Source organism: Papio anubis, chromosome 6 (genome assembly GCF_008728515.1).
Source record: "Papio anubis isolate 15944 chromosome 6, Panubis1.0, whole genome shotgun sequence".
Lineage (NCBI taxonomy): Eukaryota > Metazoa > Chordata > Mammalia > Primates > Cercopithecidae > Papio > Papio anubis.
The window spans coordinates 35,182,700-35,207,123 of NC_044981.1; the positions used below are offsets into that span (position 1 = coordinate 35,182,700).

At 45.0% G+C, this 24,424-nt stretch overlaps 1 protein-coding gene across 1 annotated transcript; it reads right to left on the reverse strand.

Annotated features, from left to right (window-relative positions):
- Nucleotides 1–1,993: 1,993 nt before the first annotated feature.
- On the reverse strand, nucleotides 1,994–24,150 carry PPIL1 (peptidylprolyl isomerase like 1). Its single transcript, XM_003897542.5, has 4 exons — nucleotides 23,837–24,150; nucleotides 20,449–20,603; nucleotides 4,751–4,819; nucleotides 1,994–4,200 (listed from the first exon to the last, which is right to left on the reverse strand). Exons 1-4 carry the CDS (start codon nucleotides 23,890–23,892, stop codon nucleotides 3,980–3,982), a joined length of 501 nt encoding a protein of 166 aa, XP_003897591.1. The 5' UTR covers nucleotides 23,893–24,150; the 3' UTR covers nucleotides 1,994–3,979.
- Nucleotides 24,151–24,424: the final 274 nt, after the last annotated feature.

Consider the following 24,424-nt stretch of genomic DNA (forward strand, 5'->3'; position numbering starts at 1 on the left):
AAGGTGTTGGGAAGACTCACAGATGGGAGTAAGACAGGGTCCTTGTTCTCAGAGGTTAGCCCAGTGGGAGGGAGAGACTGTGAGGTGAGAGGCTGAGACAGGTCAGGCTGTGGACATGTCGAGATGAAGAGGCAGGAGAGGTGTGTGGTGGCTTCAAGGGCCACTGGTAATAACAACCAGCATTTTGGGGGTGTTTTCTAAATGCCAGTTCCTGTTCTAAATACCTGTTCTAGCTCATTTAATCTTCACAATAGCCCTTGAGGTTTGGCCCATTATTCTCATTTTATAGTGGAAGAAACTAAAATACAGAGAAATTAAGAAACTTAAGTTCATGCTGCTGGTAAGTGGTGGAGCTGGGATCTGAACCCCGACAGTCAAGTTCCAGAGCTCTTTCCCTCAATGTCATCATTGTTGATGATCTTTTCCCTGCATTTTCTGTGATGTCTACTGACCACACAATCTTACCCACCCTGGTGTCAGCACAGGGTATCTCAGTGCCACATACCAGGGTCTGAAGTCCATGTTGTACTGTCGTGGGAACAGAACACTTTTTTTTTTTTTTTTTTTTTTGAGACGGAGTCTCGCTCTGTCACCCAGGCTGGAGTGCAGTGGCCGGATCTCAGCTCACTGCAAGCTCCGCCTCCCAGGTTCACGCCATTCTCCTGCCTCAGCCTCCCGAGTAGCTGGGACTACAGGCGCCTGCGACCTCGCCCGGCTAAGTTTTTGTATTTTTAGTAGAGACGAGGTTTCACTGTGTTAGCCAGGATGGTCTCGATCTCCTGACCTCGTGATCCGCCCATCTCGGCCTCCCAAAGTGCTGGGATTACAGGCTTGAGCCACCGCGCCCGGCCCAGAACACTTTCATAAAGCTCAATCCTAGTAGCGAAAGTCAGCAGCTGTTGAAGCTCATCCTGTGCCTTGAACCTCTTCACTCTTCCAAGATCACCAGGATGAGGTGGAGAGCTCTGCTCCAAGAGGCAGAAGATTGGCTCACGGTCCTGACTGCCCTTGCTCTTAGGAAAATCCCCCTCCCCAGTTTCATGTTGGACAAATGTGACCTCTAGGACCTCACTACTCAAAGGGTGTTGTCTGGACCGGCAGTCACCATCTCCTGGGAGCTGGTGAGAACTGCAGACTCTGGCTCAGAGTGCTGAGTCAGAAGCTGCTTCCTAACAGACTCCCTCAGTGATTCCTGCATGTAGTCAAGTGTGAGAAGCCCTGGGCTAGGGCCCTTGGACCACATTCTTTATGGTCTGAGTGCCAAGCTTCTCTTATCCATCATCCCAGGGGCACCTGTTTGAAAGCCTTTTCCACTGGTTTATCTACTTCCAACTTTACGCCTTCTCCAAATGTCTAGAATCTCTCTTCCCACATGAGAAGCAGCAGGGAGCTGTATCTCTCCTGTGCCTTGATGAGCCCTCGGTGGTCCTCCATACCTATCTTCGATAATCTCTATCCAAGTTTTAAACTTATCCTTGCTTTCTCCTGATAAGCCATCCTCACTCTGACGAGATATAACAAAAATGAGCTATCCCTAGTACACCCCACTTTTATGAGACCTGTCCCAATGGTCCTAATCCTGACAGGATGTAAACACTCATATGACCAAAGAATTAAGCAGGATTCCTTTTAGACAAGCTTCCCTTATAAGGAAACAGGAACTTCTACAACTCTGGCTAATTGGCAGAACCACAAATTGTGAAGCAATTCAAGCTTCACTCTTTGAGGTCATATCCTCTATGAAAACTGGCACAGGCCCACATGACTGCCTTGACATGTATTTGGTGTCCCTTTCCAAAAACAAGGAACTGTGCCCGTGTGGCTCTCCTCCCAAAGCATGCAGAACCTTCTTTGCTTCAGAGTAGCCATGGTATGTTTCCACCACCCCTGTGCCCTGGATGAAAGTGGAGATTTTCAGGATTACGAATCTGGGAGGTTAGTGAACAGGTGCTATTCCTTGCTCTCAGAGGCAGATCCAATTATGTCCACCCAGTTCAGGCTGAAAGAAATATATTTCTATTTTTTCCAGAGTGTAGAACATTACTTTGCATACAAAAATCATCTCTGGGAAGTTACAAAGTCATTATATAGTTTGTTGTTGGGTTTTGCTTTTTTGCTACTGAGAGAAAAGAGAAAGGCAGAGAAAGAGGTTGAAGGTAGGGAAGGCTTGGGGAACAGAACCTTGTTTGGCCATTCCAGAAAGTAAATCACCATTTCCAAAATTGATAGAGTAGTAAGAAACATTAAAGTTATAATCCCCTCTTCAAGGAGCTACCAGCTTAAGGAAGCAAACACCACAACACATACTGCCCTTGGTCCCACAACAATGTACAGGTGGGCCCTCTGCAAATTCCAGGGATGGTGCAGGTCTCTTAGCACATCCACCTGGTTCACTTACAGGCAATCCCCCCGACATGGTTTGGCTCTGTATCGCCACCCAAATCTCATCTCGAATTGTAATCCTCTGTGTTGAGGGAGGGATCTGGTGGGAGGTGACTGGATCATGGGGCATTTTCCCCCTGCATGCTGTTCTCATAATAGTGAGGGAGATCTCACGAGATCTGATGGTTTAAATATGGTGGTTTCCCCTGTGCTCACTCTCTCTCCTGCCACCTTGCAAAGAAGGTGCTTGCTTCTCCTTTGCCTTCCACCATTATTGTAAGTTTCCTGAGGTCCCCCTAGCCATGTGGCACTGTGAGTCAATTAAACCTCTCATTTATAAATGACCCATTCTCAGGTAGTGTCTTTATAGCAATGTGAAAACGGACTAATACACCCCTTATTCAGAAATGTCAATTTCTGTCACTTAACTTCTTTCTCTGGTTCTGCCCTTTCTAAGTTTCAGTTGCTCTTAAGTCTACTGGAGATCCACAAGCCTAAAATGATGTGAAATCTTGAACATACGATCTCTGCAATACTACTTAAAATGACTGGGATTAAAATGACTATTGGAACCTCATACAATATTTAGAATCAGACCACAGCAGCAATTTCAACCATCAATGGCATTTTATTTTGGAAGTTTCTATGTATTACATAGGTATTAACTTCCTTCCTCTCCTACTCCTCCCCACAAAATCCAGAAAGTTATTTTTGTACATAAACAACTGAACATATAAAAATCTCGGACTAATTTCTCTAAAGTCTTGGGTTAAAAGAACTTGAGTGGCACTTCTCCTTTCCGAGAGGACTACTTCTTAAGGAGGATTCAAAGTCTGTCCTTTGCTCACTACAGATTTCTCCTCTTCTCTGGGAAAAAGATGGTCAATGTTTCTGCTTCCTTTTAGTAAATTAATTTCTCGATTATTATACATTATTATTCCCCACTTGACACCTTCTTAGAAACTTGATTGTTGGATGCATTTTTCATTTGGCAAAAATTCAATGTGGCTTTGCGTGGGATGTCTGAAGTGTCAGAAACAGCAGTGTTGATGTTCTGGTTTTGAGAGGGAAAATATATATAGAGATGCATACATTCCCTAGAAGAACAAATGTAAGACTGAAATAGGGTAAATAGGGTGTGCACAGAGTTAAAAGGGCTGATAGACACTACTTGGCTTGGAATTCTGTGACTGTCAACAATCAAGGACTGCAGTGTAGGCCAGAATACAAATCTCCTTAGGAAGAAGTTTGGTTAGGCAAAACCACTGAGAAAAGACAGTGTCTGCTACATTGTTCGAAGTATATCAGAGCAGACATGCACAAGACGCAGCATTACGAGTCACGTGTAGTAAGTAGTCACCTATCGATAAACAGGGGCATTTGTGCAAATGCTCTGGCAACCTAGGCACTGGGGGAAGAGAAAAGAAGCATCCTATTAAAATGTACTTCCATCTCTAATTCTCCCAAGACCTCAGGCCTCCTAAGCTTCATGATTTGCAAAGCCAAAATGAAATTTAGCATTACATGTCATTCTATGTCATCTGGAAGCTGGTCCACTGGGGCCATCTCAGAAGAGCTGCTCAAGAGGGTAGCAAGTCTACCCAGAAGGGTATGCCTTAATGATCTTCACATCATCCACAGGGCGGTCCTGGGAGTTTGTTTCTACCATTCCCACGCGATTCACCATTCCTATGCCCTGGCACACTCGGCCAAAAATGGTGTGTTTGCCGTCGAGCCACTGGGTGGGGGCGAGGGTCACAAAGAACTGGCTGCCATTGGTGTCTGGCCCCGCATTGGCCATTGCGAGAATTCCAGCCCCTGGTGGGAAAAGGGAAGAAAGGAAAGAGTATAAATAACCCCACAGGTCCAGTGCAGAGCTGCTGCCCGCCTAGGGATGAAAAAGAAGCCAGGACTTTGTTCTGGCCTCTGTCCAGACCCGGACAACCACTCAGGGCAGGCTTTCTGCCCTGTACAAAGGCCATCACTACATTACTCTGACGACTTCATCTTCCTTGTCCTCACCTGTTCCCCAGCCTTGACCCCTGATGCTCCTCACTAACTGTGGACCATGTTCCTGACTGCCCTCAAAAACCCAGCAAGGTTTCCTGTTTCTTTGAGGACACTTTTGATATCCTATGACCTTTAACAAATAGTTAGAGTCTAGAACACCCTGACCAGCACTCAGAATTGCTCAGAACTTTGTGAGAGGCGCCGCTTTCTCTAATCCACCAGGGCACTTCATGGCGCCATGACTGGGCAGTTATCTGGCACCATGCCACGGTGTCAGGCATTCACCTTGAATCATGGCCAAAAGAGTGAGCTTTTAAAATCCCCGTTCCTAACCAGTCCAGCCAAATTATACACTTACCCGTGAATTTCAAGTCAGGATGAAGTTCATCTTCAAACTGTTTGCCATAGATAGATGCACCACCTCGACCTGCCCGATTAGAAGATGATACATGAATCAGCCAGTCACACATTCTATCTTACAGCAAGAATGATGGCCCAGGGTCAAAGGACTTCTCAGAGTGGAGGAAAGGAAAAGGCAGTGACACCTACCCCACTGCTAGGCATATTGCAACTACAGAATCTAGCACAAATAGCATATTCAAATCATTGGTTTCATTCCGGTAAGACTTTCCTTTTCAAAATAATGCTGTTTTTTCCTGCACATTAAAATAATACATGTTCACTATCAAAAAGGTAGAAAACATAGAACATTATCAAAAGAACACTAAAATCCCCTGTAACCTAACCATCTAGAGATAACCACCATTCATAATCTGATGTGTTAAGAGGTTTCTTGATTTTTAACATTTTTATGAGTATTTTAGACATGAATGCCCCAAGTTCCAACCCTGTGCCCATCACAGACATTGCTAATCAATCAGTATTCTTCCCTGCTCAGATAGATTTGCCTCTGAATGTTACCAACCCAGAACTCAGGCAGCCATTATTAATTAATCAGTAATAGCCCAAGAGTTGAAACCTATTTGCCGCCCTTAACCTAGATGATGGAAAATAAAATTCATTTAAGTTAAAGCTATCCAGCTGAAGGAGAAATAGGGACAGTGGTAAGTGGCAACATGGCAGAAAGGGACATTACAGTAGGCAGAGTCACCGAGAGGTGAGGCAGTACATCATAAAGAGAAAACAGGGCCAGGTGTGGTGGCTCACATCTAAAATCTCAGCACTTTGGGAGGCCGAGGTGGGAGGACTGCTTGAGGCCAGGAGTTTGAGCTGGGCAACAGAGCGAGACACTGACTCCACAAATTTTTTTTTTTAAGAGATGGGGTCTCACTATGTTGCCCAGGCTGGTCTCAAACTCCTGGCATCAAGCAATCCTCCTTCCTCAGCTTCCCATGTGCTGGGATTATAGGCATGAACCACTGCACCTGACTGACAAAAAAATTTTAAAATTCAGCCAGATGTGGTGGGTGGCACATGCCTACCTAGCTCCTTGGGAGGATGAAGCAGGAGGATTGCTTTGAGCCCAGGAGTTTGAGGTTAAAGTGAGCTATGATCACGTCACTGTACTCCAGTCTAGGCAAGAGGCAAAACCTTGACTCTAAATAAATGAATACAGAGAAAATGAAGAAACATGGGATTGGGAATTATTTGCTAGCAGCATCATCACCAAATGTTATTTATATTATGTCCACAAGAGCAGGGTGCTGGACTAGATACCCCAAGCTCAGGCAGGTTTTGTTCTAAGAGCAAAAGGATGTAAGTTAGGCCAGGCACGGTGGCTCACGCCTGTAATCCCAACACTTTGGGAGGCCGAGGCAGGCGGATCACGAGATCAGAAGTTCCAGACCAGCCTGGCCAACGTAGTGAAACCCCATCTCTACTAAAAATACAAAAAAAAATTAGCCAGGCAAGGTGGCACACACCTGTTGTCCCAGCTACTTGGGAGGCTGAGGCAGGAGAACTGCTTGAACCCAGTAGGTGGAGGTTGCAGTGAGCCGAGATCACACCATCACACTCCAGCCTGGGCGACAGAACAAGACTGTCTCAAAAAAAAAAAAAAAAAAAAAAGGATGTAAGTTAAACATGGTTTCCTCACAGGAAAACATGTCATAACAGGAGGTAACTTTCTTAACGAATACTAATCAATTATGTAGTCAATCATATGCCTTACTGAACTACATCGGTTTCTCCAAGTTGAACGGTCATGACAAAACAGCCTAGAACAAAGTAAACACTGGATTGATCAACGGGTACTCTGCTTGCCCCACAGCCCAGTGCTGGCAGCTCACTTCCTCTACTGCCTGCTATAAAAGTAGCACCAAGTCCACCCCCAAGGCCCCTGGGCATGGCTAAGGTGTTTCCATGGTAAAAATCTTTTGCTTTACCTTTTAGTCGGCTTCACCACAGGGAGCCTGTCACAGCCCCCGTTTCCTTTCCGGAAGAAAATGATGTTCTCATGCAAACAAGAATGGGGGTGAATCCTAACAGACTAGGGGAAACCTCCCACTTGGCCCAGGCTACCTATGCTTCTGGAAAAATACTGAACCATACTAAACTGTGTAAAACTCATTCCAAAAATTCCAACCTGTCAGTATACTTCCAAACAGCGATTATATAACCAATACATTCCCTCTGACTTGATCCTCCCCTTTGCTTGGTCCTTTGGCAACCACTAGGGTCAAGGTTCCTGGCTGGGGTTACCAGAGACTAGAGAGAGGGAGAGGGTGTGGGGCCAGACGTCACACAGGCCAGGCTCTGCGTGCAGGACTTGAGTGAGCAAGTTAAGGATTCAGTTCAGTAGTACACTGTCGATCTGTGGCCTGAGCCTTCAAAGTGTGATCCCTGCAACCTGAGGGCTGCCAGAACAAAACCCCCAGGGCTCTGCCCTCTAGGAATGGAAAACCATCACATAAACATCACCACAAACAAGTACATTAAGGAATAGGTCGGTCAAGAGTCACAGATGGGCTGGGCGTGGTGGCTCACACCTGTAATTCCAGCACTTTGGGAGGCCGAGACAGGTGGATCATGAGGTCAGGAGTTTGAGACCAGCCTGACCAACATGGTGAAACCCCGTCTCTACTAAAAATACAAAAATCAGCCAGGCGTGGTGGCACGTGCCTGTAATCCCAGCTACTTGGGAGGCTGAGGCAGGAGAATCACTTGAACCCAGGAGGTGGAGGTTGCACTGAGCCGAGATTGCACCACTGCACTCCAGCCTGGGCGACAGAGTGAGACTCTGTCTCAAAAAAAAAAAAAAAAAAAAAAGTCACAGATGAAGTGGGAATCAGAGGAGACAGGAGGAAAGAACATGGAGACCCCCTTTACTCAATAGGCAGAGTTTTCATAATATCTTACTCATAATACGTTATCTTTTCATAACCCAATTCAATTCAGTAGGGTTTGCAGCAAAATGTCAGAAAGACAAATCATTCCAATTCAAACGTTCCTCTGGGCACGTGGAATAGGTGAGAGGTGGCAGAGGTACAGAGAATGATTAAAGAGCTCTCCAGTGCAGAGCATGCTACGCAGATGTCAGTTATCAGTTAGAAAGTCAACAATTTGGAAGCTTTGCAGGTTCTGTGCCTGGTCTAGCACAGACACAATGAAGATAGGCACAGACCTGTTTTCTATTTTGTGTGTGTGTGTTTTTGAGACGGAATCTCACTCTGTCACCAGGCTGGAGTGCAGTAGTGTGATCTCGGCTCACTGCAACTTCTGCCTCCCGGGTTCAAACGATTATCCTGCCTCAGCCTCCTGAGTAGCTGGGACTACAGGCGTCCACCACCACACCCAGTTAATTTTTGTATTTTTAGTAGAGACGGGGTTTCACCATGTTGGCCAGGATGGTTTCAATCTCTTGACCTTGTGATCTGCCAGCCTTGGCCTCTCAAAGTACTGAGATTATAGGCGTGAGCCACCGCGCCTGGCCAAGACCTGTTTTCTAACCTTTGATTACAGGTTAGAAAAGAACGTTCAAGATTCTTTTCTGGCCAGGTGCAAGTGGCTCACACCTGTAATCCCAACACTTTGGGAGGCTGAAGGGGGCGGATCTCTTGAGCCCAGGAGTTGAGACCAGCCTAGAAAACATGGTGAAACCCGTCTCTACAAAAATTAGCCAGGCATGGTGGTGCGTGCCTGTAGTCCCAGCTATAGCTACTCAGGAGACTGAGGTAGGAGGATCACTCAAGCCCAGGAGGTTGACGCTACAGTGAGCTGTGATTGCGCCATTGCACTCCCGTCTGTCTCCAAAAAAAAAGAGATTTTTTTCCACTTCTGACCTCTGTCCTCTCTTGGGATCATTTATTCAATGTATTTATTTCAGATACGCAAACAAAGAATAATATGACCAACATCTATGACCACCTCTGCCCCCAAGAAATAAAGTATTGCAAATCCAGCTAAGACTCCATGCACACACCCCACTGCAGCCCTCCCCAGCACTCATTTTCCTAAGAGCTAACAGCTGATTCAAAGAATCACATTTTCCTCTCAGGTAACCACTAGTCTGACAAGAATTTGGCATTTCCATGCATTTTCTTCTTTACTACACATATATGTATCCCTAAAAAAAAAAAAAAGTATTGCTGTTTTGCATGTTTTTAAGTTTACGTAAGTGGTATTACACTTTATATATTCTTCTGCAATTAGCTTTTTGCTCACCACTGTTTGAGAGACTCACGTACTTTGTTCCAGGCGGGTCTCTGTAGTGTCCACCTCACTGCATGACCATAATGCTCTGTCTTATCTTTTCTGGTGTTAATATCGAGGATCTTTCCAATGTTTTGGCTATTATCGACCATGCTATAAAAACTAGTCTTATACTGTCTCTGAAACACAAGTGCAAGAGCTCTCGGGGGCCAATACCTCATAGGGGATACATAGGGTCATAGTTTGAGTATTTCATCATTGCTAGATTTTTCTAAATGCCTTATTGAAAAGGATGAACCAATGTGCACCCCTCCCCGCAGCACTCTCACTCTTACTGCTCTAGGTCGTTCTGTCAGTCTGAGAAGTGTGAGACCTCTTGTGGTGTTTTAAGCTGCATTTCTCTGAAGTTTGGCATAATTTCATGTTCACTGGCTTACTTAGCTTGTCCCCTCTGTGAACGGCCACTCAGTGGTATGACATTTTGGAATTGATACATACAGTCATCCCTTGGTATACTCAGGGCATTGGTTCCAGGATCCCTGTGACACCAAAATCCCTGCATGCTCAAGTCCCGCTGCGGGCCCTGCGAAACCTGTATGGACCCCCATGGCTCAAACCCATGTTGGTCAAGGCTCAATTGTATATTATGGACAGTAATCCTCTGTCAGTGAATGTTTTGCAAATACCTTCTCCCAGTTAACTTTTTTCATTCTTTTAATGGGACCTTCCAGTGCACAGAACCTTTGCAGTTAAAATTCCTTAACTTCTTTATGATCTGTGTGTGTGTTTTTTTTTCCTTTTCCTTTTTTTTTTTTTTTTTTTAGACAGAGTTTTGCTCTTGTGGCCCAGGCTGGAGTCCAATGGCGCCATCTTGGCTCACCACAACCTCTGCCTCCCGGGTTCAAATGATTCTCCTGCCTCGGCCTCCCGAGTAGCTGGTATTACAGGCACTCGCCACCATGCCTGGCTAATTTTGTATTTTTAGGAGAGATGGGGTTTCACCATGTTGAGGTCAGGCTGGTCTCAAACTCCTGACCTCAGGTGATCCGCCAGCCTCGGCCTCCCAAAGTGCTGGAATTACAGGCGTGAGCCACTGTGCCCGGCCTGTGTTGTTTCTTAAAAACAAAATGCAAAAAAACCCTTTTCTTGTCCCCATGACTCCTGTGATGTCCCTTCCTCCTCCTCTTAGTCACTGTGGAAACCTGTCAAAATGATGTCTAAGGCATGCGACATGATGCAGTGTCTTACACCAAGATGACCATCCTTGGTGCTACTTGTCCCTGCCTCTCCCACGCCACAGTTGATGGGATAATAGACTAATATCCAGTCCCACAGATGGGCAGTGGCCTATAAGGAGATCTAGTGGGGCACTTGACACCAGAGGGTAACTGACCAATCAAAGCCTCTCTTCTGGCAAGAGAGCCTCTAACAGACACTGTCCGTCAGCAGTCTCCTGAGCACCCCCAACCTCCTCCTCCACAGCCTGCCTCAACCTCAGAGAAAAAAAGGCAGGTGCTGACAAGTCCATTTTGCAGACAGGCGTGGCCAGATGACCCAGTTCAGACTTACTGATATAAACAGAAGTCGCTGAGTCAAGCTTCTGAGAAAGCTACAGCTTTCCAGATAAAAACAGACAAACATACTCTTTTGTCTTTCATCTACAGCTCTTTCCCCATCTTCCTTCTTTGAAAGTAGGGTGACGCCAGAACAGCAGCAGTCATCTTGCAACCATAAGACTAACAAGTTCGGCCGGGCGCGGTGGCTCAAGCCTGTAATCCCAGCACTTTGGGAGGCCAAGATGGGCGGATCACGAGGTCAGGAGATCGAGACCATCCTGGCTAACACGGTGAAACCCCGTCTCTACTAAAAACACAAAAAATGAGCCGGGCGTGGTGGCGGGCGCCTGTAGTCCCAGCTACTCGGGAGGCTGAGGCAGGAGAATGGCGTGAACCCGGGAAGTGGAGCTTGCAGTGAGCTGAGATCCGGCCACTGCACTCTAGCCTGGGCAACAGAGCGAGACTCCGTCTCAAAAAAAAAAAAAAAAGACTAACAAGTTCAAGACCAAAGGCCAACACATTACGAATGAAGTGGAAAGATACGGCAAGCCCAGATCCCTGACAACTCTTCTGGGCAGGTGAAGAGATGACAGTAACTGCTCACTTCCAGATGTTCTGTTGTGTAAGAAAAAACAGCCCATGGGATTAGGTTTTCTGTTAGTTGTAGCCAAAAGCACTGCTACTTGACACAATCACTTTGTTAATATACCAGACGGGAACAATGCCCCAGTCCTCCAAGGGGCTTTGTGGTTCTAAAGATGCGGTCTTCTCTCTTTCTCACTTGCCTTTGGGGTCAGAGAGATCTGGATTCCAGTTCTACCTCCAGCAATTACTGTTTAACCTTAACCAAGACACTTTTCTCCAAGCCTCAGTTCCCCCGTCTGCAAAATGGGAGTAGCAGTAACACTTACATCTCACAGGTTTGTTATGAGAAGTAAATGAGACAGCATATGGAAGCCATCGAATGTATAACATGAGGCAAACACACAGTAGTGTCAGTGATGAAGAGCCCCTTTAACTGAGGTAACCCGAGCATGGTCCCTGAGAAGCAGCTGCTGGTCATGATTCAAACTGCCACCTCAGGAGCCAGCTTGCCTGCGTTTATTCAGTTCCTCTGTTCTCCAATCTCCACCACTCCCTTGCTGCTTCTCACTCTGAGGAGAACCTTACTTCTTATTTCACTGAGAAGAAGGAATTTTCTTTTTTTTTTTTTTTTTTTGAGACAGAGTCTCGCTCTGTCGCCCAGGCTGGACTGCAGTGGCCGGATCTCAGCTCACTGCAAGCTCCGCCTCCCGGGTTTACGCCATTCTCCTGCCTCAGCCTCCCGAGTAGCTGGGACTGCAGGCGCCCGCCACCTCGCCCGGCTAGTTTTTTGTATTTTTTAGTAGAGACGGGGTTTCACGGGGTTAGCCAGGATGGTCTCGATCTCCTGACCTCGTGATCCGCCCATCTCGGCCTCCCAAAGTGCTGGGATTACAGGCTTGAGCCACCGCGCCCGGCCAGAGAAGAAGGAATTTTCACAAGAGAACTTTCACGTGCTCTCACCACCAAAGCCTCTTCCCTTCCTACACCTCTACCCACCTCCCTTCCCTAAAACACTGTGTGAATAAACTGTCCATGACTATCCCACCACCACGTACCCAATCCTGCTCACCTTTAAAGAACTCAGCAACTACAACCTCCCCCTCTAGTAGACCAATTTTTCTCTTTCTAATGGATCATTCCTGTCAGCATTTAAACATGTTATTGATATTTCCTATTTTAAAAAACAAAACTCTATTTCCAAGTATCCTATTTCTCTACATCCCTTCACAGAAAAACTCTTTGAAAAAGCTGTCAACACCCACTGTCTCCACTTCTCCCCATTCTCGCTGGAACATGCTCCATTCAGACTTTTGCCCCTCACTGCTCCACTGAAACTGCTCTTGTCAAGGTCGCCAGTGACCTCCACGTGGCTATACCCAGTCGTCAATCCTCAGCGCTCACTTTACTTGATCCACACTCGATGTCACCCTTCTGTTTGAGCTGCTGCCTTCCCTTGGCTTCCACGGCTCCACATTCTCCTGGTATTCCTCACTGCTCACTGGCAGCTGCTCCTCCTGCGCCCCTCTGCTTTCACAGGTGTTACTCAGGCCTGCGCTGCTGTGTGAAGCCCTTGCCTTCCAACCCTGGCTCCCCGCCCCTTTATCTTTCACAGGTGTTAGCCCAATAAACTTCTATCTTGGTGTCTGCTTCCCAGAGGACCAGAACTAACACAGCTGCTATCACCCTAGTTCAAATGACAACCATCTCCAGCTTGAATAGGAATAAAATCTTCCCACTGGTCTCCTTGCTTCCAGCCTTGCCTCCCTCTATTCTTCACAAGGTAGCCAGAGGGATCCTTTTCAAACAAGCCTAATCGCAGCACTCCCCTGCTTGAAACCCTCCATCAACACTGCATCACTCTTAGAACAAAATCCACAATCCTCACCACAGCTTACAAGACCCCCCACAGTCGGGCACTCTGCTACTCTCTGAGCTCTCTCCCGCCACTCTCTCAGGTGTTCCAGCTACACTGGCCCCTGTGCCGTTTCCTGCCAGGCACACTCTGGTCTAAGGCCTCTGGCTGCTGTTCTCTTGGAGCGCCCTTGGCCTGGACAGTCTCATGGATCACCACTTCATTTCATTCACAACTATGTTCAAATGCTCTCTATTTGTCAGAGAGGTTTCCCTAACCACACTCACCAAACCAGCCCCTCCCTCACCCTCTAGCCTAGTCGTTCTCAACGGGTAGTGATTTTGACCCCTGGCGACAGTGGGCAATGTCTGGAGACAATTTTGGTTGTCACACTGAGTGGTTCAATCAGTATCGAGTAGGTAGAAGCCAGCGTGAAGCTAACCATCCTTCAATGTGCAGGACTGCACCCCCTCCAACAAAGAATCTTCCAGCTCTAAATGTCAATAGTGCCTAGGTTGAGAAATCCTGTTCCATCCCAGCAGTACCTTCTTTTTTCCATATTATCTGCCATCCCTGACGGTTCATTATGTACTTTTTCATTCTCCGTCTCTCACCAGAATGAGAGTTCCGCAAAGGCTTTCTTATTCACTGTTATATCCCCAGCTTTTAGAAGAGTGCCTGGCCTACAGAAGGAGTCTAATAGGTATTTGCTAAATGAATTAACAATCAAAATAAATAAAAGTCACATTCGTTGGAGCTCCCACTTTGTGTCAAGCCCATGCTAACCACTGTACCAACATCAGCTCATTTACTACTCACAGCCAGCCTAGGAGGTGCGTGTAACCACACTCCAGACAGGTGAGCTGGCTCAGCAGGGTAACGCAACTCCTCTACATTTAGTAAGTGTTCATGTGAAGCACAAGGCAAGCCCAAGCTCCACAGTCCTGCTCTCCACCCTGCACCACACTGTCTTGCCATAGTCCACTGCTGGACGAAATTTCCTCAGATATGTCTTATCCCAGCTGGGCGCAAGAGTCCCAAATGGTCCCTGAGTCATGCTCAATCAAATCTGAGCTCTTCTGTCTAGGAGTCTCCATTAACTGGCCCCCTAACTGCTCTTTACTGTCCCCTAAACAGGCAGTCGGAGATCTATAAATTTGGTAGGGGCCTTAGAATCACATTTGATGCATTTGTTCTAGGTGTGGAGAGGTGGCTGGGTGATGTCACAAGAGCCAGTCTGGAGTGGAAGATGTGACACCTGGGGTGGCGGGCTCCCTCCCTGCCCCTGCCTCTGTCACTCCTGCCCTGTACCCACTCTTCTTCCTAAATCCAAAATGCCCTTCCCTCTACTTCCCAAGACCCATCTCGCATATGCCTCCTTCCCATCCTAATCTCACTCCATTGTACTCTTCCCCTTATGATGAATTACTCCAACCTATATTATACACATAATCCACATCATACTATCATACATTTGCATATTTATATTACCCCATTCTAGTTGTTTCTTATAATGAATAGTTTGTTTCCTGGCAGGGCAGGGAACTGTAAGGAAAAAGAAAATGCCTTGGCTTTTAATGCTTAAGTGCCTCTCATAGGCCTTAGAATAGCACAGGATACCCAGCAGACTCTTGGCAAATACTCATCAAATGAATAAAATTAACAGAGCTTGCTGTTCAACACGTTAAATTTCAGGTGTTCCTGGGGCTACTAAGAGGAGAGATGAAATCAAAGTGAGAGTGACGCACAGGATAATCAGCATATAATTAATCACAGCAATCACAGCAGCTGGTGAGCACTGTGAGGCCAAGTGCAGAGCAGGAAGAGCTAAAGGAAGAGCTTGCCAGGATGTTATGTCTTACAGAGAGGAGAGAAAGGTTAGTAGAAACAGATAAAAGACACTCAGAGGGCTGAGGAAAGAGCCTCTATAGTTATTATAATATGGGAAAGTTGAAGGTAGAAAAATGGTTTAAAATGAAATGAAGCAGGAAGTCAAAGCGTATTTGAACTGACAAAGCATCTGGCAAAGATGTATTACAAGAAAGCATGTGGAAAGAACGGTTCCACAGTAGTCAGACTGAGGAATGGAAGTGGTACATCAACTTGCTGAAGAGCCCAGGATGTCATTTGCTGCCCATCTGAGATGTTTAGCAAAAAACGCGTCACCTAATCAGCTAGAAAATATGAACTAGTGACCCAGGAGAGCCTAACTCCTGTTTGCCTTCCACCACAGACTTCCCAGTGGGCTGCTCAATCATTCATTATACTTGAGGCTGGGTGCAGTTATTTGAAGATCTTTTGAGTGATTCAATTTCATTAAAATTACACCATGGAAATGTGACATTATGAAGGATCATGAACCAACTACAGAAATACAGAAAAGCTCTGGCATGAGCAACTCACACCTGAGTCACTTCCAATACTTGTACCTAATCATGGACTCTTGGTTCACTGGTATTAAGAATTAAAATTTATTTCATAACAACATGACGGGGAGAGAGGAAGAAGACAGGAAAGAAGTACATCGACATATCGATGGAACCCTTTCAGACAAAGGAAGTAGAATGAAGCAGGACTAGACTCTGCCTCCCTGTTGTGCCGAACCCCTATCGACTCCAATGGGGATGGCACCAGGTTTAATAGGCCGAAGAGACCTAATGCCAGCAAATGAGACATGGGGTTTTATTGGGGACTTACATACAGGGGAGAGAGTCCAGTGGTGGCAGGCTGGACGGGAGAACCACAATGGCTTGCAAAAAGCATGCAGTTTACATAGCATTTCCACTTAGCACCTTCTCCCTAACAATCTCTACCTGGCAAACTTCACTCAACCCAAAACTCGGGGCCTCAACCTGTGTGCGGCCCATGTTTCAAAGGATGAGCCAGGGGCTCAGATGTCCCTTTATAGACAAGGAAGGAACCCCCAGGTTGGCTGCTCCTGGATTCCCTAGCTCAGAACACACATTCAGATGCGTCTGCCATACAGGGTCATTCTAAGGGTATGCTTCAGTTATTGCTATCAGGCACGTTTACCACATGCTCCCAACACCCAATAGAGTGAAGACACAAAAATTAAAAATTAAAAAGCCAAAAGTTCACCAGCATCAACCAAATAAGGGAAACAAACATGCTAAAATTGTAAAAAGAGTCAGCCAAGAGGAAAAAATAGAAAATTCTTCCACCTGTATTCCCTGAAACTAGTAACCAGGAAAGAAATGTCACGCTGAGATTCTCATAAATACCCTCCAATTGTGAGAAGCCAACAGGGGAGTGGGTGAGCAGCTCTGAAAAAGTTAAGGAAAGCCCTTGAGGGCAGAAGCCCATGCATATCACAGATGCTCGGGAGTGGCAGGGCAGGCAAGCAGGGCAGGCCACCTTCCAGGGTGCTGGGCCATCCTTGAGGACTACCCAGATCCTGGAGTGGTGACAGAGGGACACCACTGGCTGGTGGAGGGGGCTCTGGGACAAGACTTTAATGGAGTCTGGGAAGACAGAACAGAGGCTAGCCCTCCCACAAGGGGCTCACTCAGCATGAGTTCTCTCCTGCACCTCTTCAGGGTAGAATAGAATAGAGAGAAAGCAACCTAACATTTGAAGTAGGGAAGACAACCAGTTCCACGTAAGTGGGGAGAATGACAAGGAGACTCCACTTACACTGTATCTGAGCAAGTAAAAGGTGGGGATAATGTAGGTGCTGACATCAAGCATGGATAAGATGAAAACAAATGGCATGGAAACTAGGCAAACATACCACAACCAACAGAAGGACAGAAAGAAGGAGGGGAGGAAGGAAAAGAAAACCCAGGAACTCAGCCTGGGAGAAAGTGGCTTCTCCATGGCTATCTCAAGCTATGGATGATTCAAGAGAAGTAAAAATCTAATATAAAAAAGCTCAAAGACAAGATAATAACCACAGAATAAGATGAAAAGATTGCAGAGCGAAGGAAACAAATTTAGATCCAAATGGCACCCGTAATGAGCTAGTAGATAAACTAGAGCAGTAAAGAACAAAATAGACATGACTGAAAATTGAGTAAGGCATAGAGTAAAGGTCTGAAATTATTTTAGTGAATACAGGGAAAAAAGAAAAAAAAAATCCTATCACACAATCAAAAGAAATGTGATAAATATGGAAGGCAAAGGTGATGAAACAAATAACTAATTTCCTGAAATAGAAAATCCAGTAAGTATAACAGAGAAAATATTCAGAAATAGAAATCAAAAAATTATCCCTGATTTGAAGGAAGGAGTAAATCTGGCCTCAGTATTCTCCAAAACCATATTCGAAAACCAGAAGGCAGTCAGGCATGATGGCTCATGCCTATAATCCCAACACTTTGGGTGGCCGAAGCAGGAGGGACACTTAGGCCCAGGAGTTTGAGACCAGCCTCAGCAACACAGTGAGACCTCAACTCTATAAAAAATTTAAAAATTAGCAAGGCATGGTGGTGAATGCCTATAGTCCTAGCTACCTGGGAGGCTGATGTGGGAGAAATGCTTGATCCCAGGGGATGGAGATGTGAGCCATGATTGTACCACTGTACTCGAGCCCGGGCCTGGGTGACAGAGCAAAACCCTGTCTCCAAAAAAACCAAACAACAACAAAAACAAACAACAATAAAAAACCAAACCAGAAGGCAATTGATCAGAAATGTCTAAAAAGATCTCAGTATACCCAGTTATGGTCTTTTTTTCTTCCTTTTAAACACTTTTATTTTAATTAATTTATGTATTTAGAGATAGGGTCTCACTTTGTCACTCAGGCTGGAGTGCAGTGGGCACAATCATGGCTCACTGCAATCTCAATCTCCCAGGTTCAAGTGATCCTCCCACCTCAGTCTTCCAAGTAGCTAGGATTACAGGCATATGCCACCATGCCCGGCTAATTTTTTGTTTTTTGTAGAGATGGGGTCTCACTATGTTGCCCAGGCTGGTCTTGAACTCCTGAACTCAAGTGATCCTCCCACCTCAGCCTCCAAAGTGCTGGGATTACAGGTGTCAGCCACCACACCTGGCCTAAAAAATTTATTTTAAAAAAGGAATTTATCTCTTACAGTTGTGGAGGCTGAGAAGTCCAAGGTCAAGGGGGCCACATGTGGTGAGAACCTTCTTGCTGGTGGGGACTCTGTGAAGTCCCAAGGCGGCACAGTGAGGGGGCTGAGCATGACAGCATGCTATCTCTTTTCAAGTATAAAGGTAACAGGCAGAAATTCTCAAACATAAATGAGCTTAAAAATACAACACATTCCAGCTCTAATAATAAAAAACCACTGGACAATTGTGATCCTTGAGCATTCTGAAACAAAACACAAAAAACCACCAGACAAGAAATCCTGCCCTCCAGCACTTGTGAAGGTGAAAGCGAAGTAAGTTGTGAACATGAAATACACTGAAACGTAGGACCCACACTGTAGCTGAAGGAATGATGAGTGCAGAACAGATAATAATAAGACTAACAACAAAAATTAAGGTCGGGGAAAGATAAGAATGGGTAGAAATTTAAGTACTAATTGCCTTATCTTTCACTGTAGGAAGTCAAATATTCTGTTCTCTATATATGAAATTAAATGTAGTATGTTCTGCTTTAAAAACAATAGCATATATAATATATCCTATTTTTTGAAACTATTTCCATTTATCTTGTTATCCTTTAAACTAGACATCTGAAAAGAAACACGTCTAGAATGATGGGCACCAAAAGTTAACACTGTTCCTTTCTGAAAGGTGGGATATTGAGGGATTAGTTAATGATGGTTAGAAATCTTTAGGAGCTATGCTTATGAATGATTTTTCCCCTTTTCTCTGCTTTCTTATATATTCTGTATTTTGAAATGCATCCATATACATTAAAACAAAAAACAAAAAAACACCTGAATGCTTCTGGCCATAGTTTAGATAAATCATGAGACAATTGAGAATGACAAAAAAGAACAAGACTGAGAAAAGACTCTGCCACAGAGAAAACCAAACTTGTTTAAAGGCAAACGAGCAGATATTAGCAGAGAAAAAGCAGACTGAGAAGCAAGGGCCCTTGAAATGAGTAAGTGTTCCACCAGTTCACTAATAAACCCCATCTAAATGCCAGTAACTCCCAAATTAATACCTCCATACCCTGAACCCCATATTCCTATCCAACTACTTACTCACGAGCATAGTTGGCCCTCCCTACATGTGGATTCTACATTCATGGATTCAACTAACCACGACTGAAAATATCAAGCATCTGTACTGAACATGTATAGAACTATTTTTCTTGTCATTACTCCCCAAACAATACAGTACAACTATTTACATAGTGGTCACATCTTGCCCCTACATCTATTCTCTAAACAGCAGCTAGAGTGATCCTTTTATTTATTTATTTATTTATTTATTTATTTATTTATTTGAGAGGGAGTCTTGATCTGTCACCCAGGCTGGACTGCAGTGGTACGATCTTTGCTCACTGCAACCTCCATCTCCTGGGTTCAAGCAATTCTCCTGCCTCAGCCTCCCGAGTAGCTGAGATTACAGGTGCCCACCACCCTGCCTGGCTAATTTTTGTGTTTTAGTAAACACAGCATTTCACCATGTTGGTCAGGCTGGTCTTGAACTCCTGACCTCAAATGATGCAACCGCCTCGGGCTCCCAAAGAGCTGGGATTACAGGCGTGAGTCACTGTGCCCAGCCTAGAGTGATCCTTTTAAAGCATAGATCAGATCACAGCATTCCTTTGCTCAAAACTCTCCAAAGGCTCACATCTTACTCAGAGTAAAACCCAGTCTCTACCATGCCCTGTAAGGTATCATACCTTATGATTTCCAGCACAGGTTCCTGCCTCAGGGCCTCTGTGTTTCCTCTTCCCTCCATCCAAAATGTTTTCCCCTGAGTTACAAGGTTCACTTTCTTACTTCTTTCAGATCTCTTCTCCAATAATGTCAGAGAGGAGTTCCTTGACTTTTCTACTAAAATTCCATCCCCACACCCTTTTCCTGCTTTATAGAGAGCAAGAATTCTGTCTTTCTTTATAGGTATCTCCCTAGAGCTTAAAAAAGTATCTGACACAAAACAGACACTCATTTGTTAAATGAATGAATTGATAAAAGAACCCAGGATTTTATTATTCTCAAAATATTATAAAGTCTTTTCTTTTTATTGATCAGACTACTTGCATCACTATAATTCAGACAAATATTATTTGTTCTTAGTAAGCAGTACATGTAAGTTACGAAAATCTCTACCAAGCCTAGCAATAAAGGTTGGTTTCTGGTCAATTCCACACATGTGTGTTTGATGAAGGAAGGAGTTGTCACCAGAATCAACCAACACAGACCTTAGTCAGTGGAAAAGAGAGCTCTGGCTGCCTTATCGCCTATTTATGAGACTTCAGAAACTAATGTTGGCTTTAGAAAAAAAAGACAAAAAGGAAAAAAAAAAAAAAGAAAACATAAACTAATGTTGGCTTAACTGTACCTGTCCCTGTTGGGTCACCTCCTTGGATCATGAAGTCTTTGATAATTCTGTGGAATTTTGTGCCATTGTAGTAACCTCGACGAGCCAACTCAGCAAAGTTCTTACAGGTCTTTGGAGCATGCTTCCAGTACAGCTCCAGCACAATGATTCCCATGCTGCAGAGGGAGAGGACAACATCTCTAGTAACGAACAAGGTCAGGGCAGACAGGAATATTACGGGACTGCTCCAGGACTCTTGCTTTTCAAGCTTGTAAGTCATGAAATTGTGATAACCACTGGATTTCATGCTCAGCAAAGGAAAATACCACAATGCAAGTAATATAAACACCAATTATCTTTTTTGAGTAAAACATGCAGGTGTTCTGGGTACTTCTTTTCAGCAAAATTACAAGCATGGAGAACTCAAAATTCTAATACTCTCTCTCTATATATATATCTGATTATCTGAAACCATATAACCAACCCCTAAATTAGGAAAAAAATTATTACACTTAATTTTTAATTTTTTTTAAAAAGAGACATTAAAATATCAGGAGTTCATATTTATTTAGAAGTTTCTGGGTGGGGGTAGGGACTGGGTAGATGGAAAATAGGAAGATGTTTAATGAATACCTTTTAAAAACTTTTGTATTTTTGATCCAAGTAAGTATATTACCTATTCAAAAAATTTTAATAAAAGGTATAGTTTGTGTTTGTTTGGGAGAGAGTATAACAAAGGCAAAACCTGATAACTTTGAATCTTTGCACCTCCCAATAGGATGAGTGCTTTTTCCTCCCCAGTACTACTAAAAGATGAGGAAGAGGCAAGAGAAAGGACAGGTGCCTTCCCCTCTACACTCCAACACATACCTAGACTTTAAGCTCCAAGGATGTGACAATTTTTTTTTTTTTTGAGAAAGGGTCTCCTCTGTCACCCAGGTTACAGTGCAGTGGCACAATCTCAGCTAATCGCAACCTCTGCCTCCCGGGCTCAAGTGATCCCCTCACCTCAGCCTCCTGAGTAGCTGGGACTACAGGCACGCATCACCAAGCTCAGCTAATTTTTTGTATTTTTTTGTAGAGATGGGGTTTTGCCATGTTGCCCGGGCTTGTCTTGAACTCCTGGGCTCAAGCAATCTACCTGCCTTGGCCTCCCAAAGTGCTGGATTACAGATGTGAGTTACGGCACCAGGCCAGAGGTGAGAATTGAGTCAACTCTGTATCTCTGTATAGTCTGAATGCCCGGTGACTTGCACAGTGTAAACACTCTATTAGTATATGAGGAATGTGCTAGAAAATAGCTAACAGCCTTCCTGCCTGCAATTCATCTTTCACACTGCTCCCATTCAACACAGACTAACAGTTACTCTGTGCGTGGCACTATTTTAGGCACTGTTTCCCTCATGAAGCTTACATTCTGGTGGATATTTTCAACATACAGGAAGTAGCCATTTGGAAAGACAATCAGGAAGTACATATACAATTCTGAAATGTGCATACCTCAACAATTTCAACTTCCAAGTATTCTCTAGGAAAATATACAAAACTGCCTAAGGATACAATATGTGCAAGGATGTTCATCTCAGTATTTGTCATAGCCAAAAAAAAAAAAAAAAAAAAAAAAAGGAATATACATAAAAGTATTTGTAAAAGCAAAAAAAAAAAAAAAAAAAAAAAAAGGAAGCAACTTAAATGTCCTTGAAATAGGAAATACCTAAAATATCAACTATCCATCCTATGGGCAGCTAGCTGAATTACTGAGTGAAAGAAAACCAAGTTACAGAAAAGACATACATAGAGTATGATCATATGATCCCATTTTTTTATGTTAAAAAAAGCATAAAAGAGAGGTTTATGTGTACATAGAAAAAGGTCTGGACAATTATCCAACAAACCGTTGATAGTGTTTTCAGGAAGGAGGTGGCTTTCACTTCTTACTCTGTATGTCCACATTGCTTGGATTTAACAATTTATTTTGCAACTTTAAAAAATACCAACAGGAGAATTCAGAAACTACAGGTTGGAGCCTGAAGATGTAGAATTTTACCATATAAGAAGGTGGGGAAGATGGCCAGGGAGCATGAACAGCATGAGCAAATATAGAGAGGACTGACAGAACTCTGCTTTGGCTGAAAGCAGCAATGGGCAAGAACAGAAAGGCAGAGGACCTTAGCTGGTCTCTGGCCGCTGAAGGGGGCATGGCAGGTAGACAAGGGCCAGATGAAAAAAATCACCTTGAATGCCAGGATTAATACGTTTTTACTTTATACTGTTATAGCAGCAAGACATTATTAAAGGTTTTTGAGCAGGATCCCTTCCTTGTCCTATTTTGTAAAGATCACTTTGAGCTTTTTCCAAAGAGGCAATGAAATGAATAGAGCTAAAGAACTTGCAAGGTGAGACGGGCACACCAGGCTCCAAACGAGGTTCTTCCAGTTACTAGCTGTGTGGCTTTGGTCAAGGCTTTAATCTGTAAATTCTGGCGTTTCCTCCTGCTAATATTGAAAGGGAGAAAGTTAAATAATACCTTCATGATTTGGGTTGCTAAGATTAAACTAAATGAGATGACATACAGCGGGGCATGGCGCTAGCAGGCTGGTTACCACATCACTCTTTGATAGTGGGGAAAATGTGCTTCTTCCTGTATTTTATTGGAATTTGTTTCTACAACTGTACTACTTATCACGTAATGTTTACATGTCTGTCTCTTTCTTTTTTTTTGGAGACGGAGTCTCGCTCTGTCGCCCAGGCTAGAGTGCAGTGGCCGGATCTCAGCTCACTGCAAGCTCCGCCTCCCGGGTTTACGCCATTCTCCTGCCTCAGCCTCCCGAGTAGCTGGGACTACAGGCGCCCGCCACCTCGCCCGGCTAGTTTTTTTTGTATTTTTTAGTAGAGACGGGGTTTCGCCGTGTTAGCCAGGACGGTCTCGATCTCCTGACCTCGTGATCCGCCCGTCTCGGCCTCCCAAAGTGCTGGGATTACAGGCTTGAGCCACCGCGCCCGGCCTGTCTCTTTCATTATACCGTAAGCTCCTAAAGGCAGGGCTGTGTGTTTTTTATCTACCGCTATCTCCTCAGAATTCATATCCTATGTGCCTGGCTTGCGGACTCATTACACGCTTGTTGAATGAATGAATGAATGAATGAACGAATGAATGAATGAATGAGTGGACTGGAGGAAGGAGGACAATCAGGCAGCTGTTGCTGAGACCTCAGCAGAAGACCGCGCGGAGCTTGGACGCCGGTGATGGCGGTCCCCTCTCAACCCTCTGGGGGCCGTCTCGGCCGCTGCTCCACGCCCCTCCACGTGGAGGCCGGGCTCCCGGAGGAACGCGCCAGGAACGGAGACCCGTGGTGAGGCCCGGGCTCCGTGTCTCCTCTGCCAGCCCCAGAGGCCCGAACCCCCTCACCTGGTCTCCAAGTAAACGTTGGGTGGCTGCCAGGAATCTGGGGGAATTGCCGCCATAGCGAAGCCGGCGGCGGAATGCTTCTCTAGCAATGGCTACTTCCGGCGTCGATTAGCTGGGGACCCGCCGCTGCTGCACACTTCCGGTCCCCGCCGTTCAACCCTTTCGATACCAGGATTTGGGTGGCCAGGACGAGGAAGAGGACGGTCCCTTCTTCCAATGCCGGGAAGCTGAGGTGGGAGGCGAGAAGAAGCTGGGCGCGAGAACAGAGAAAAATGCAAACTTCATTCGCGGTGGTCTCCAAGTGGCGCCACTCTGGGCGATCTGATTGGTTCGTTTAGGCATGGAAGGCGGGAACAACCAAAAAAGCTAGGCTCTGGTTGGAGTTATGTCCTAACATTAAATTCGAAGAATTTCTTAGTCTCACAATTGGGCAGGGACGGGAAGGGGAGGCAGAGAATGAAAGGGAATAGTTTAGAGATGCCAGTAAAGAATTTTTGTAAGGCGCTGTACGATGTACACAGTGCTTGCACTTTCTTATCTCATCTACTCCACAAAACAATTCTGTAAGTAGATAGTATTATTCCCATT